We start from the raw sequence: 14450 nt of genomic DNA, 5'->3' as shown, positions 1-14450 counted from the left end.
CTACATTGTGTATTTGTTTCACACTTTGTTTTAGACATTTCAATTTAAGGTGAAAGGGAGTAGTAAGGGGGGGATCATGTGACACAATCCTGCTTGACAACAATCCTAAGTGGCATGGTAACTATGGAGACAGTGAGGCCCAGATTGTTTTACCACAAAGATATCAGATATTTGCACCAGTAAACAATAACAGGATATCTCTGACTTTGGATGAACGGCTAGGCTCCAGGTTTCACAGCTGTGTTTTAGTAATGTCATTCCCAAAACTCTGACATAGTCAGCGCAATTCCAAGATAGTACAGAGTCATAGAGCTGTACAGCACAGAAACAGATGCAACTCATCCATGAAGACCAGATATCCTAAATCAATCTAGTTGTCCTTGCTAGCATTGGGTCCATATCCCTCCAAACCCTTCCTGTTCATATACCCATCCAGATGCCTTTTAAATGTTGTAATTGTACCAACCTCCACCACTTCCTCTAGCAATTCATTTCACACTCACCACCTTTTGTGAAAAAGTTGCCTCTTAGGTCTCTTTTAAATCTTTCACTGCTCACCTTAAACCTATGCCCTCTGGTTTTGGACTTCCATACCTGGTGGAAAAAGTCTTAACTACTCGCCCTATGCATGCCCGTCATGATATTATAAACATCTATAAGGTCACCCCTCAACCTCTGGGGCTATTTTCCCTGGGGCATCAATCTATTCAGTCTCTCCCTGTAGCTCAATCACTCCAATCCTGGCAATAGTCTTGTAAATTGCGTGCAGTTCTGGTCACCGCATTACCAAAAGGATGTGAATGTCTTGGAGAGGGTACAGAAAAGGTTTACCAGGATGTTGTATGGGTTGTTTTCTCTGGAACACAGAAGGTTCAGAGGTGACCTGATAGAAATTTATAATAATTATGAATGCTATGGATAGAGTGGAATGTATGAGGCTTTTTCCAAGGGTGGACAGGTCAATTACGAGGGGATACAAATTCAAGATGCGAGGGTGGAGGAATGCGATTGAGGAGTTTAAAAGAGATGTGTGAGGCAAGTTTTTGACACAAACAGTACCAGAGGTGGTGGTGGAAGTAGACAAGAGCACCATTTGTGAAGCAGCTGGACAAATACAAGAATAGGAAGGGAATAGAGGGGTTTGGATCCTGTAAATGAAGACAATTTTAGTATAGAAGGGCAAAATATGACAATGCAGGCTTGGAGGGCTGAAGGCCCTGTTCCTGTCTGATTTGTTCTTTGTTTTTAAATCTTTTCTGAACCCTTTCAAGTTTAAGAATGTTTCTCCAAGAGCAGGGAGTCCAGAATTGCCTGCAATATTCCAAAAGCGGCCTAACCAATGTCCTGTATAGCTGCAATATGATTTCCCAACTGCTATACTCGATGCACTGACCAATAAAGGAAAGTGTACCAAATGCCGCCTTCACCACTGCGACTCCACTTTCAAGGAACTGTGATCTTTTTGTTTGCAGCAAGCCCCAGGACCTTATCATTTAGGTGAATAGGTCCTGTGCTGATTTTCCCAACCAAAATGCAGCAACTCAAATTTATCTAAACTAAATTCCATTTGCCCCTCCTTGGCCCATCTGATCAAAGTCCCATTGTACTCTGAGGCAACCTTCTTTGCGGTCCACTACACCACCAATTTTGTGTCATCTGCAAACTTACTAACCATACCTCCTACATTACCATCCAAATCATTTATATAAAGACAAAAAGAATAGAATTGGGTGACTATTACCGAATCAGCAAGGCTCATTTGATTCACATGACCATGGAAATGGGCAAAGGAGTACCATACTATAGAATTTGTATTAAACTATCCATGAACTTTACAGACAGGGCAGTTTGTAACCATCTGAGAGACAACACAAAGAGATAGAGGCAGACAGTATTTATTGTTTTCCACTTTAAATGTGGGTGGGAGCTTTTGCTCAAATTGAAGAGACCACATTTGTGAGGATTTAAATAAGGCCAGAATATTTGCCTGCAGATGGCTAAAGAGAGTGGTCCCCAGGATAAATCTTACCCTTGAAATCACTTCAAGGAACAGAAGTGATCTTGTTAAATGAAAAAGGACACCAGCAATCTTGAGTGGTACCTGGACAATGAAGTATGCACCTAGGTGTCAGAGTGAAGTACAACCATGGAAGGAAACTTTTTGGTTATTTTTAAAGTTAAATGTGAAATGTTTCTGTAGTCTTTATAAGTATAAGTTACCTACTGAATGTAATTCGTGAGTATTGTTTTTATGTTGTTCATTGCAGTAAACATCTTCAGACTCAAAGATTTTAAATGTAATCAGTATCTATGGTGTTCATAATATAGGGAAACTCATCAAGAAAATATCTTTTCGTATTTAAGTCAAAATAGAGCAGTAATGTTGCAGCAAAGATAATGGAAAAGTTCCTTGGGATGATTTTGACTTCATTGGCAAAAACTTGCCTCTTTACTACAATAGAACAACCCAAAATGTTTTACTGGAGCATTATCAAACAAAATTCAGTTCTAAAGTACGTAAGACAATATTAGGACAGGGTGAGTAAAGTTTTGGTTAAAGACTGAGGTTTTAAGGAATATCCTACAAGAGGAAAGAAAGCTAGAGTGTTAGAGATTTTACAGCAGTAATTCCAGAGCTTAAGGCCTGAGCAGTTGAAAGTATGGCTGCTAGTTACTAAAATTTGTTATCACGATTGTTAGTGTATTATTAGGACCAGTAAAACTAGTGGATGTTTAGATGTTCCTTGCCGTTTGTCTAAAAGTAAATCAGTCAAATTTGCATTGCTAATCCTCAGAAACATATGCTGTGAGAACCAATGACCACATGGCAACATAAAAGCAGAATCTAAATCTCTTCATTATATTCTCTGCTAATCATCTCCAAAACTCTGTCTCTTCTCTATAACCAGCCTCTCTGAGATGCAGAATAGTGAGCAGTCTGATTAACTTTCCTTCAACTGTGTAAGGAAGCATTTAATCAATAGTAATCACTTAAACAAATATCTAAGATCAGAAGGTTTCATTGTATATTATCATATGGCTGCATGGTATGCTGATACATCCAAGTCTCACTCCTCTGGACTGCTGCAGGGTTTCCCAGTTTAGTTCAACTAGCCAATTATGATTTATTGCAGCACAGTATTTGACAACTGGTTTGGCTGAAACATTCTATTTTTACAACTAGTACTTAAGCATAAAAACGAATATATCAGAATCTGTTCTAATACATAAGTAGATTAATTTGTATTGAGATATTAGTGTCTACGTGTAATTCTTGACAGAAATTTTTTCTTTTTATTCAAATAATCAATCAGATCTTAATTTTTTTCCCAGCCTGCAATGATATAGATTGTTGGCCTGCACCAATCCCTGGCAAGGCACTAAATCTTCCCACAATGGGGATCGTTATAAAGGTACAATTTTTAAAGTCATTATAGTGAAATGAGTTGCACAAATGTTAAATATAATTTCACCATGTAAATACCTTCCCATCAGAGCCCATATAAATATCATAGCAAAGTATAATTAAATAGATGAATTTTAATATTTAACTTACAATCCAGAAAAAAAATCACTGACTTTGACTTTAAGGGAGCAAACTTAATGTCAGTATATAGCTACTGTAATTAACACATCAGCTGTGAATATTGTAATTTCATTTCTTTATAGTATTTGGACCAGTAATTTTTTCTGATTGTTCCATTTCATTATTTTGTCAAGGCTCACAATTCAGACAAAAATGGGGGAGGGAAAAAAGAGAAGGGTTATCAAAGTTGATCTAATTTGTTTTAAAAGTTTGACTTTTGATGCAAATGAGTACATGCTTACTGACACCTTCAGTTAAATACAGCACTGAACATCTGGTTTCTGTCACAGATTGTTGTCATGAACTAGAAAATTAATGTAGCAATATTTATTTTTAAAAGTTACCTAAGTCATCAAAAAGATACTTCAAATATAGGCAAGTTGAACACAGAATCAAGGAATATTAATCTTTTCAAAAAGGGTTTAGGAAGGTGCTACAAAATGTGTTTTTGATTGGTGTCATGTAGTTTTGAGGAGCAGAATGTCTTGCATTGTTGTAACAGCATGGCAATGGTAGTACACTGTTTTGTTATCAATGGAGTCTCATGGAAATCAAGGGGATTGCTCCTCACAGTTTGAAATATGCAGAACTATGCTGATATTGGAAACTTAGGTGAAAAGACAAAAAAACTGGAATCCAATCTAGTTAGATTGAGAGTAAGGAGCACATCATACTTTTTAACATAAGTAAATGTGTTTTGCATGTTGCTAACTGCAAACAGATATATATCATATAGAGCTGATATTTGTTAAATTGGTTTGAATCCATGTTGTTACTCAGAATCGTAGAATCTCTACAGTGCAGATAGAGGCCATTTGGCCTATTTGAGTCTGTATTACCTTCTGAAGACGCAGAGCCACACCCCAACTCTAACCCTGTCATGCTGCATTTACCATAGCTAACCCAGCTTGTCTGCACATTCCTGGACACAATGGGAATTTAGCATGGACAACCTACACATCTTTGAACTTTGAGGAAAGTGGATCAATTGGAGAAAACCCACAAAGATGCAGGGAGAATGTGTGCAAACTTACAGGCAGTTGCCTAGGGCTGAAATTGAATCCAGGTCTTAGGCGCTGAGGTAACAGTACTAACCACTGTGTCACCCCAAACTCAAATGTTTCACAATGAGTATCATGAGACTATAACAGAAGCCCATATACTATTCTTATTCCTTCGCAATTCAATATAAAACATAAAGCATAATAGTGGCCGACACAAGACTTTGCTTAGGCTTCATTTAGATTTGTGTGTCCCATCTTTTGAACTCCTGTGGGTGATATAGATGCCTTGAAAAGATTTGGTGCTGAATTGCTAATTTCAAAATCTTGTTGGATGTATAACATATAACGTATAACAGCTCTAAATAGAGCAAACAATGATTATTTTACAATTGTGCACATGGGGATCCATCTCTCCAAAAACCCAATGACAACTTAAAATACCTTTTCTTCAATTGTATTTTTAAGACTTTTCCTTTTGTGATATTCTCCTTCTCATCTGTTTTCATACATTCACATGACCTACTATAAACATGCCCTCCCTTTTATTGTATATATCAGTTCCTTTTAATCTTCCAACCAACTCAAGAATGCATCTTATAATTGTTTGTGTCTGTGCCTTCCCCTAATCTGTCTTCTCCTAATGGTATCTTAGTTTCAGCTTTCAATTTTAAAATAAAAAACTGGTCTCATTGGATTCTTTTTGAGAACTTTGAGGTGAATAGAGAGGTAGACTTCCAAGAATTCTCTCCACCAGTTGAGTAAACCTAGAATCTGTATTGAAGCTTTGTCCTTGCTGATTCCAGCAGATTACATGGCTCCTCATGAGTGAACAAAATAGGGGTGAGGTTGAAAGGTTATGACTCTAATATGATGATATGAAACAGGCTTGATGGAGCAGATTCTTTCCTCCCTATTGCTCTTTTTGTTTTAAGTTTACATGTCAAACATGTTTACAGTGAAATTTGTCTTTCACTAAATGTCAAGTAAATTATGTCATTCTTGGGTTGATAATGCATTCATCATTTTGTCTTTTATTCCTGATTAATAACAGGTTAGAATTCCTACTTTGCAAGATAAACCTGGTGCAACCCAGATAATACAGTCTGAAGATGAGGTAAATATTACAGGATGTTTACTCATTATACCAGAGGTTAAACCTGATTTTTGTCATAGACATAAATTATGCTAGTTTGAAGTTTTGAAGTCAACCTATGGCACTTTTATAGAGAAAAATGGCCTGATTAATGCCCTCCTTAAAATTATATTAAGAGTTTCATATTTGGTGAAATTAGTATATTTCTATTGTAGTGTGTTGTGATTTTGCTTTAGAAGGTAGAAAACTCTCACCAGTTCTTGCAACCCACCTACTTCCTGGTTATATTGGAAGTAGTTTCATATCCTATTTCTCCTGCCACCCTTTAAAAATGTCAGCATATAAAATATGCATATGAATGTTGCATGCTTATTCATTTTTTATTTTCATTATCTGGTGTTGATAACCATAAAAAGTAAAAAGAAGCATACCTAAGGTCTAGGGGGATGGGGATTGATGAAGCCCTTGAAGTATATAAGGAAAGTAGAAAAGAATTTAAACAAGGAATTAGAAGGGTGAAAAGGTGTCATGAAAAGTCATTAGTAAACAGGATTAAGGAGAATCCCAAGGCTTTTTATACATATACAAAAAGCAAGAGGGTAATCAGGCATAGGGTTGGCCCACTCAAGGACAAAGATGGGGATCCATGTGAAGCCAGAAGAGGTAGGTGAAGTCCTAAATGAATACTTTGTGTCAGTATTTGCCAAAAGAGAAGAAATTGCATGATCTCAGGAAAGGGAGTGTCGAATTTCTAAGCTAAGTTGCTACTCAAAAAGGAAGAGGTGTTGTTCATCTGAAAAAGTATTAAGATAGATAAGTCCCTGGGTCCTGATGGGATGTATCCCAGAATATTGAGGAAGGCGAGAGCAAATTGGAGCATTTCATGACATCTTTGGGACCTCACCTGTGGCTAAAGAGGATACAGAAGACTGGAGAATAGCCAATGTTGTACCATTAGGAGAAAGTGAGGACTGCAGATGCTGGAGATCAGTCAAAAAGTGTGGTGCTGGAAAATCACAGCCGGTCAGACAGCATCCAAGGAGCAAGAGAGTCAACATTTCGACCATAAGCTCTTCATCAAGAATGTTGTACCATTGGTTAAGAAGAGTAGCCGAGATAATCCAGAAAATTACCAGTCTGTGAGCCTCCCTTTGCTGGTCGGGAAATTATTGAAAAATATTCTCTGGGACAAGATCTGTACATGTTTAGAAGCAGATGGACTTATTAGCGAAAGTTAGCATGGTTTTGAGTTGGGAAGCCGGGCCTCACTAACTTCATCAATGTTTTTGAGGAGGTTGAAACTGATTGATGAAAACAGTTGATGTTGTCTTCATGGACTTCAGTAAACCCTTTGACAAAGTGTCTCATGGCAGACTGGTACAAAAGGTGAAGTCACATGGTAACAGGGTGAGTTGGAAGATGGACACAAAACTGTCTTAGTCATAGGAGACAGAGGATTGCGGCAGAAGGATGCTTTTTGGAATGGAGGGCTTTGACTAGTGTTTCACAGAGATCAATGTTGGGACTTCTGCTGTTCGTTGTCTACATAAATGATTTGGTGAAAAATGTAGCTGGACTAATTAGTAAGTTTGTGGACAATACAAAAATTGGTGGAATTATGGACAGTGAGGAGGATTGTCAGAGGATACAGCAGGATATAGATCAGTTGGAGGCATGGACAGAAAAATGGAAGATGGAGTTTAATGCAGAACAAATGTGAGGTGATGCATTTTGTAAGGTCAAGTACTGGTAGAAATTATATAGAAAATGGCAGAACCCTTAGGAGTATTGATATTCAGAGGGATTGGGTGTTCAGGTCCACAGATTACTGAAGGCAGCAGTGCAGGTAGATAAGGTAGTAAAAAAGGGCATATAACAATGTGCTGCCAGAGGAAGTGGTGGAAGCAGACACCATAGCAGCATTCAAGAAGCACCTGGTTGAATATATGAATAGAAAGGGAATAGAGGGATATAGATCCTGTCAGTGAAGATAGTTTTAGTTTTAGTTTTAGTCTTAGTCTTAGTCTTGAAGGGAAAAATATGTTGGCATAGGCTTGGAGGGCCATTGGGCCTCTTCCTGTGGTGTATTGTTCTTTGTTCCAAGCAATCTTAACATTCGTAACTAATTTCACCAATGGTTCTTCAGTAGGCATTGGTATCTTATACATCCAGAAGAAATAATTTCACAACAGGACTATTGTTAGTGTAGATTGGGGGCCGGTCGTCCCACATCCTTCTGCCGTTTCCTAATTGAAACTCAGGACAAAGTCTTAAGGGTTCTCCAAGTTTTAGATAAAAATAGAGAAATTCTTCTCTGTCATTAGTCTTTGTAGTTCTTCCCCAAAGACCAGTGGAGGCTGGGTTATTAAATATATTCAAAGCTTAAACAGACATATTTTATCAAAGGAGCCAAGGGTCATGACAGATAGGCAGGAAGGAGGGGTAAGGCTACAACTAGGGCTGACAACTGAAGTCAGGGGCCACATAAAGTCAAAAGGAAAAGCATAAAATGTGGTAAAGCTTTGTGGGAAGCCAGGGGATTGAGAGGCCTTTTAAAAACCAGCAGAAGATATAAAAAAACAATAAAGTGAGAGCAGATGAAATATGAGAATAAGCTAGCTAGTAATATAAAAGAAAATTGCAAAAGTGGTTTTAGAAATCCAAAAAGATAAGAGAGAAGCAAGAGTGGCCACTGGATCACTGGAAAGTGAGGCTGGATAAGTAGTAATAGGGAACAAAGAAATGGACCAAAGTTTTCACAGCATAATATAACTTCGAGAGTCAGTGTAATTGCCATTACAAAGGAGAAGGTGCTAGGGAAGCTAAAACATCTGACAGTGTGTATATGACCCAGACCAGATGGACTATATCCAAAGTTCTGGAGGAGATAGCTGTAGAGATTTAGAGGCATTGGTGGTGATCTTTCGGAAATCACTAGTCACTGGGATTTCAGACGATTGGAAAATAGCTAATATAACACCTTTTGTGCAAGAAGGGAAAGAGGCAGAGACAGGAAACTATGTTGGTTCACCTGACTTTGATATGTTTTTAGAGTCTGTTAAGGATGAGCTTGCAGATTACTTGGAAGTGCATTTTAGAACAGTACTGAATCAGCATGGCTTCATCAAGAAGAGGGTCATGCCTGACCAATTAGAATTCTTTGTAGAGGTAACAAGCAAATTTTTTTTTCACAAAGAGTCAATGGACATGGTCTATGTGAATTTCCAGAAAGTCTTTGACAAGATGCCACACAGGAGGCTGCTAAGTGAGATAAAAGCCCATGGTGTTAGGGATAAGGTACTAATATGGATAGAGGATTTGTTGACGGGCAAAAAGCAGAGAGTAGGGATAAAGGAGTCCTTTTCAGGATGACTGTCAATGACTAGTGGAGTCATATGGGGCAGATAGGGATGAGAAAGTGGGGAAGCTGCAGCAGGATAGGCTAGGAGAGTGGGCAAAAATGTGCCAGATGGAATACAATTTGGGCAAGTATGAAGTTGTGCACTTTGGTGTGAAGAACAGAGGCATAGACTATTTTCTAAATGGGGAAAGGCTTCATAAATCTGAAGCACATTGCAACTTGGAAGCCTAGTTCAGGATCCTCTTAAGGTTAATATGCCGATTCAGTTGACAATTAGGAATGCAATCATTTTGAGAAGACTGGAACACGAGTAGGTATATACTACTGAGGAAGTATAAGGCTCTGGTCAGACTGCATTTGGAATAGATTAGATTAGATTACTTACAGTGTGGAAACAGGCCCTTCGGCCCAACAAGTCCACACCGACCCGCCGAAGCGCAACCCACCCATACCCCTACATTTACCCCTTACCTAACACTATGGGCAATTTAGCATGGCCAATTCACCTGGCCCGCACATCTTTGGACTGTGGGAGGAAACCGGAGCACCCGGAGGAAACCCACGCAGACACGGGGAGAATGTGCAAACTCCACACAGTCAGTCGCCTGAGTCAGGAATTGAACCCGGGTCTCAGGCGCTGTGAGGCAGCAGTGCTAACCACTGTGCCACCATGCCGCCCACAATATTTTCAACAGTTTTGAGCACTGTATCTAAGGAAGAGTGTACTGGCATGGAAGGGGGTCCAGAGAAAGTTTGCAAGAATGATCTCAGGGATGATGGGCTTGTCAGATGAGGAGTAGTTGAGTACTCTGAGTCTGTGCTGGATGGAGTTTAGAAGGATGCAGCTGAATCTCATTAAAATTTACACAATGCTGAGATCTGAAGAGAGTTGATTTGAGGAAGATGTTTCCAGTGGTAGAAAAGATGGACATGAGAGTACAGCCTCAGAGTGAAGAGATTTGATTCTTTAGAACTGAGATGAGGAGGAATTTCTTCAACCAGAGGGTGCTTAATCTGAGGAACTCGTTGCCCCAGAGGGATGTGGAGGCCAAGTCATTGAGTGTATTAAGACAGAGATAGATAAGTTCTTAAGGGGATCAAGGGTTATAGGGAGAAGGCAGGAGAGTGTGGTTGAGAAACATGTCAGCCATGATCGAATAGTGGAGCAGACTTGATGGGTCAAATGGCCTAATTCTGCTCCTCTTTCTTATGATATTATAATTAGACTTATTCTTGTTGAATGACAGAAGATCAGGGCAAATAGCTTACTGTGACTGCCTTTTTCTTATGCTGTGATAATATTCTTTAGCTATAGCAATAAGCATAATACTTATCAATTTCAACTCCACTGATTCATTGCATTGCTTGCTGGACTCCCAATATTTTTCCCAAATGTGAGTCTTGAACGTGAATATTATCAAGTTATTCAACTTGGCAGAATATTTAAGCATGTTTGTTTTATTTAAAATTAAACCAGTGTTCCTCTGATTCCACATCAGCAATTTTCCACCTGGATGCACTGGATAGCATTTAGGAGTGGGAATCCTGGTTAGATTGTTTTTCTCTCAGTTAAAGCACTGAGACAAGATGCAGTAATCTAACTGCTGCCCTCGTTCAAATATCAAACTGGCCATAGAACAGTAATCAAAATTGAGTTTAAAAATTACACAACATCAGGTTATAGTCCAACAGGTTTATTTGGAAGCACCAGCTTTCACAGCGCTGCTCCTTCATCAGGTGGTTGTGGAATATAAGATCATAAGACGCAGAATTTAAAGCAAACGTTTACAGTATGATGTAACTGAAATTATATATTGAAAAAGACCTAGCTTGTTTGTTAAATCTCTCCTGTCTGTTGATTGTTGTAAATCTGAAAGGTGAGTGTTCCCTCCCAGTTGGAGAACACTTCAGCGGTCTGAGATATTCGACCTCAGACCTTCGGGTGACCATCCTCCAAGGTATACTTCAGGACAGGCAATAATGCAAAATGGCCGAGCAGAGGCTGATAGCCAAGTTCGGTACTCATGGGATGGCCTCAATCAGGACCTTGGGTTCATGTCACACTACAGGTGACCCCACTGCAAAAAAAACACACACACACACACACACACACACACACACACACACACATTCTCAATCACTCATAACCCCCCCCACACTCACATCCAGATGTGCACATTCTCACGTATAAGTTTGTGGGGTGAATTTGTACTTGCAGAATAACATTTTATTTTACTCAAAACTGCATGAATCCATTTAAGAGTCTGTAAATCCCTTTTTTAGATTAGAATCAGTCTGAACATTGGGGAACAGACAGCCTCACACCTTCAATGCATTACCTGGGCTGACATGACACCAATTGTGAAAGTTCATTTGAGAATGTAACTTTAAAGTCCTGGGATTTACATATGAAAGAACTGAAACAACATGCTCATTCTAAAAGACGAGAGAGTTCACAAACAATCCAGGTCTTTTTCAATATATAATTTCTGTTACATCACACTGTAAATTTTTGCTATTAGCTCTGTGTCTTATGATCTTATACTCCACAACCACCTGATGAAGGAGCAGTGCTCCAAAAGCTAGTGCTCCAAATAAATCTGTTGGACTATAACTTGGTGTTGTGTGATTTTTAACTTTGTCCACCCCAGTCTAACACTGGCACCTTCAAATCATCAAAATTGAGAGCTTCCAAGTCTGTTTGACTTATCTGGTCATTCACTAAACTGACTGAACCACTGGGGAAATGTTTATTTTTGCCAACTGTAATGTTTCACTGAAATGGTGATGTTCGTGAAAACAGATGAGTGTTAATTCTATTCATTTACAGCTGTTAACTCATGTAAATTTTGTATTATATTGACTGAAGCTGCTCCTTTAATAAATTAGGATTCTGTAAATCCATAACCCAAATGGCATTAAATCATTTTTTACAATGCTAGACGGAAGTTGTGTCATCATCTTGTCCACTGCCCAGGCCTAACCCCAGTGGTGACATTGTGCCATAATGTATTTCACTAGTTTCTATGTGAACGATGAAGCAATGAAGTCTTTCTTTCTCATTTTTCTCAAAGATTAAGTACTTTGAGCCTAAAACACAGCTAGAAATGTATTTTTTTCTGTTACAATGATGAGAAATAAATATAACGCACAAAACAACAAATTTTCAGAAATACTAAATCATTTACTTTGAGGAATTATGCATTTCATTGAGGTTTTTTAAAGTTAGTTTTAACAAGGAGTAGCAATGTTAATGTTGTCAGCACAAATGCCACGAGATTTGTCCACCCTACTCTGTGTGAATTCAGAGTCCCTGCTGAACCTTACTGCAATTTTACTGTGATTGTTTTTGTTCTTATAGATTGATACACAAGTCTCTTTCGCACTCCCTAATATTCATGAAGTAGACCTGTTCAGGTAAGGAGCACAGACATTCATTGATAAATGAGAATTAGAATTTCATTTTGCAGAATTGAATTGAATCGAATTTGCTTCATTGCCACGTACTCAAATGAGTGCTGTGAAAAGTTTGTAATGTCGTCACTTATAGCACCATCGTAGGTACAGATACTTAAGTATTTAAGAATACTAGGAGATCAGTGATTAGGGAAGTTAGATGAGAAGGAGAAAGTGTTTCTTCAATTCTTTGCTTTTTTTGACTTTGTCCCTCCAGGAATTATTTCTTAGTCTGCTACAGGAAAGAGGCTAGCTGTTTGGTGAGCATTTTTAAGTGGTTACTGTCTATTTTATTCATAGGTTTTAAAATAGTATAAGAATTGTTGGTAAAGTAAACAAAATATTTGTTCAGTTAATCATTCAGTTAATTAAAAGACATTAAAGTGACCAAGCACTTTGAGGGTCTGTGTTCAGGATGTTGACCCTGTTAACAGCATTAACTTGTGTTTCCTGAAATTGCTCCTACACATGGACCTCAGAGATCCACATAGATAAAATTAGTGGGAATGCTCCCTCTAAGTCACGTACCATTTTGACTGGGACATTTATTACTGTTCTCCACTATTTCTAGATCACAGTTCTGGAATTATGAACGGCATCATGGGTGTACCCACACACCTGTTTTGAACTAAATGAAGAAATAGTCTAATTACATATCTGTGTACATGCTTCATAACAAAATTAATTTATGACATTCAGGATAGAATTATGTTATAGGTCATGACCAAAATTAGTTGGTGAGATTAAATCATTGTTAAATTCCAGAACTTGATTTTCCTGCTGGTGTCAACTGTAAAACTTTAAAGTGAACTGGAGTTATATTTAAAAAGGAACACAGTCAGATAATCAAGCCAAGAGGTACAGAAATACGTGAGACCGTTCACATGCAAAAGGATAAAGTGAGACTGAAAGTTGAATGTGTAATAAAGAGAGCTAGAATATAGGCTGCTCTGCTAATGTTTTGGATGTGTATAAATGTAACATAAAATATTTGTACTGTCACTCTTGTAATACAGGTCGTTCTGTTATAACGTGTGTTTCGCTAATATGCATTTGCTATAACATGATTGATGAATTGGGAACATTGTTTCTAAAGTGCTATCTTTTAAAATGTGTGTTGGCTTTGACACGATTACATTGCCAACACTTTAAGTGCTGTTTCTAAAGTGTGATTTTTCTATAACACTGAGTTGCACAAGAATGCAACCGTCGTGTTGCAGAAGAACAACCTGTAGTCCAAAAGATAATTCACACTGTAAGAGAACCAATTTAAAATTAATAACTTATGAATTCTTTAAGAAAGTGGATTTGAATGTGGGATTTCAATCATATTTGTGCCAATGTTGAGAGCACAATCTTGATTTTTTGACAGGGAAACACTTTGTAATGTTCCCTCTATGGGGAAGATGGGTAAAGGATGACTAATTATCCACTCAATTATTTTTTTGGAGTACATTTTAGAAATAGCCTTAGCAGAAAGGTGAAAATAGATTTGCCAACCTGTCTTCCTCGAGGATTCTGGGTAAACCAAGATGGGGGATGGGAAAAGTTTTAGCTGTAACAACTTTCCTTTTTGAGGTATTTTAGGTGTTGGAGGTGATTTCCTCGAGTTCCAGGAGCAGCGATTACTGTTTTATATACTTTTGCAATTGTTTTTGGAACTTTGGAGAAAAAACAAGTCAAAACAATGGCACTTTTAAAAGGGAGAAAGACAGACAAAGGCAGTGAGCACATGGCCTGTAAAGGAGAAAGAGAAAGAAACCTACACAGTTAACAAACACAGCAGTGAATCTGCACAGTTACTGCCTTTGCTGTGTGAATTAATGTATTGCTGGACATTGGAGTGTGTGTAGGAAAACTTAACAAACAGCTAAATTTACAACTGATTTTGGAGGAAGTTGTTTGGGAGAGGTCACAGCGCAGAAACAGATAAGTGAATAGTTTTAGGTA

The 14450-nt window shown here is 38.2% G+C and overlaps 1 protein-coding gene across 1 annotated transcript in view; it reads left to right on the top strand.

Annotated features, from left to right (window-relative positions):
- The window catches only part of dennd6aa (DENN/MADD domain containing 6Aa), a 118300-nt gene that overhangs the window by 66312 nt on the left and 37538 nt on the right, over positions 1-14450 (top strand). The window contains exons 7-9 of the mRNA XM_060835631.1: positions 3334-3413; positions 5642-5704; positions 12406-12461. Coding sequence (XP_060691614.1) covers positions 3334-3413; positions 5642-5704; positions 12406-12461 — 199 coding nt within the window. The remainder of the gene's footprint in view (positions 1-3333; positions 3414-5641; positions 5705-12405; positions 12462-14450) is intronic.

The sequence above is a fragment of the Hemiscyllium ocellatum genome, chromosome 14, assembly GCF_020745735.1.
Source record: "Hemiscyllium ocellatum isolate sHemOce1 chromosome 14, sHemOce1.pat.X.cur, whole genome shotgun sequence".
Taxonomy (NCBI): domain Eukaryota; kingdom Metazoa; phylum Chordata; class Chondrichthyes; order Orectolobiformes; family Hemiscylliidae; genus Hemiscyllium; species Hemiscyllium ocellatum.
This window is presented reverse-complemented; position numbering and strand designations above follow the sequence as displayed.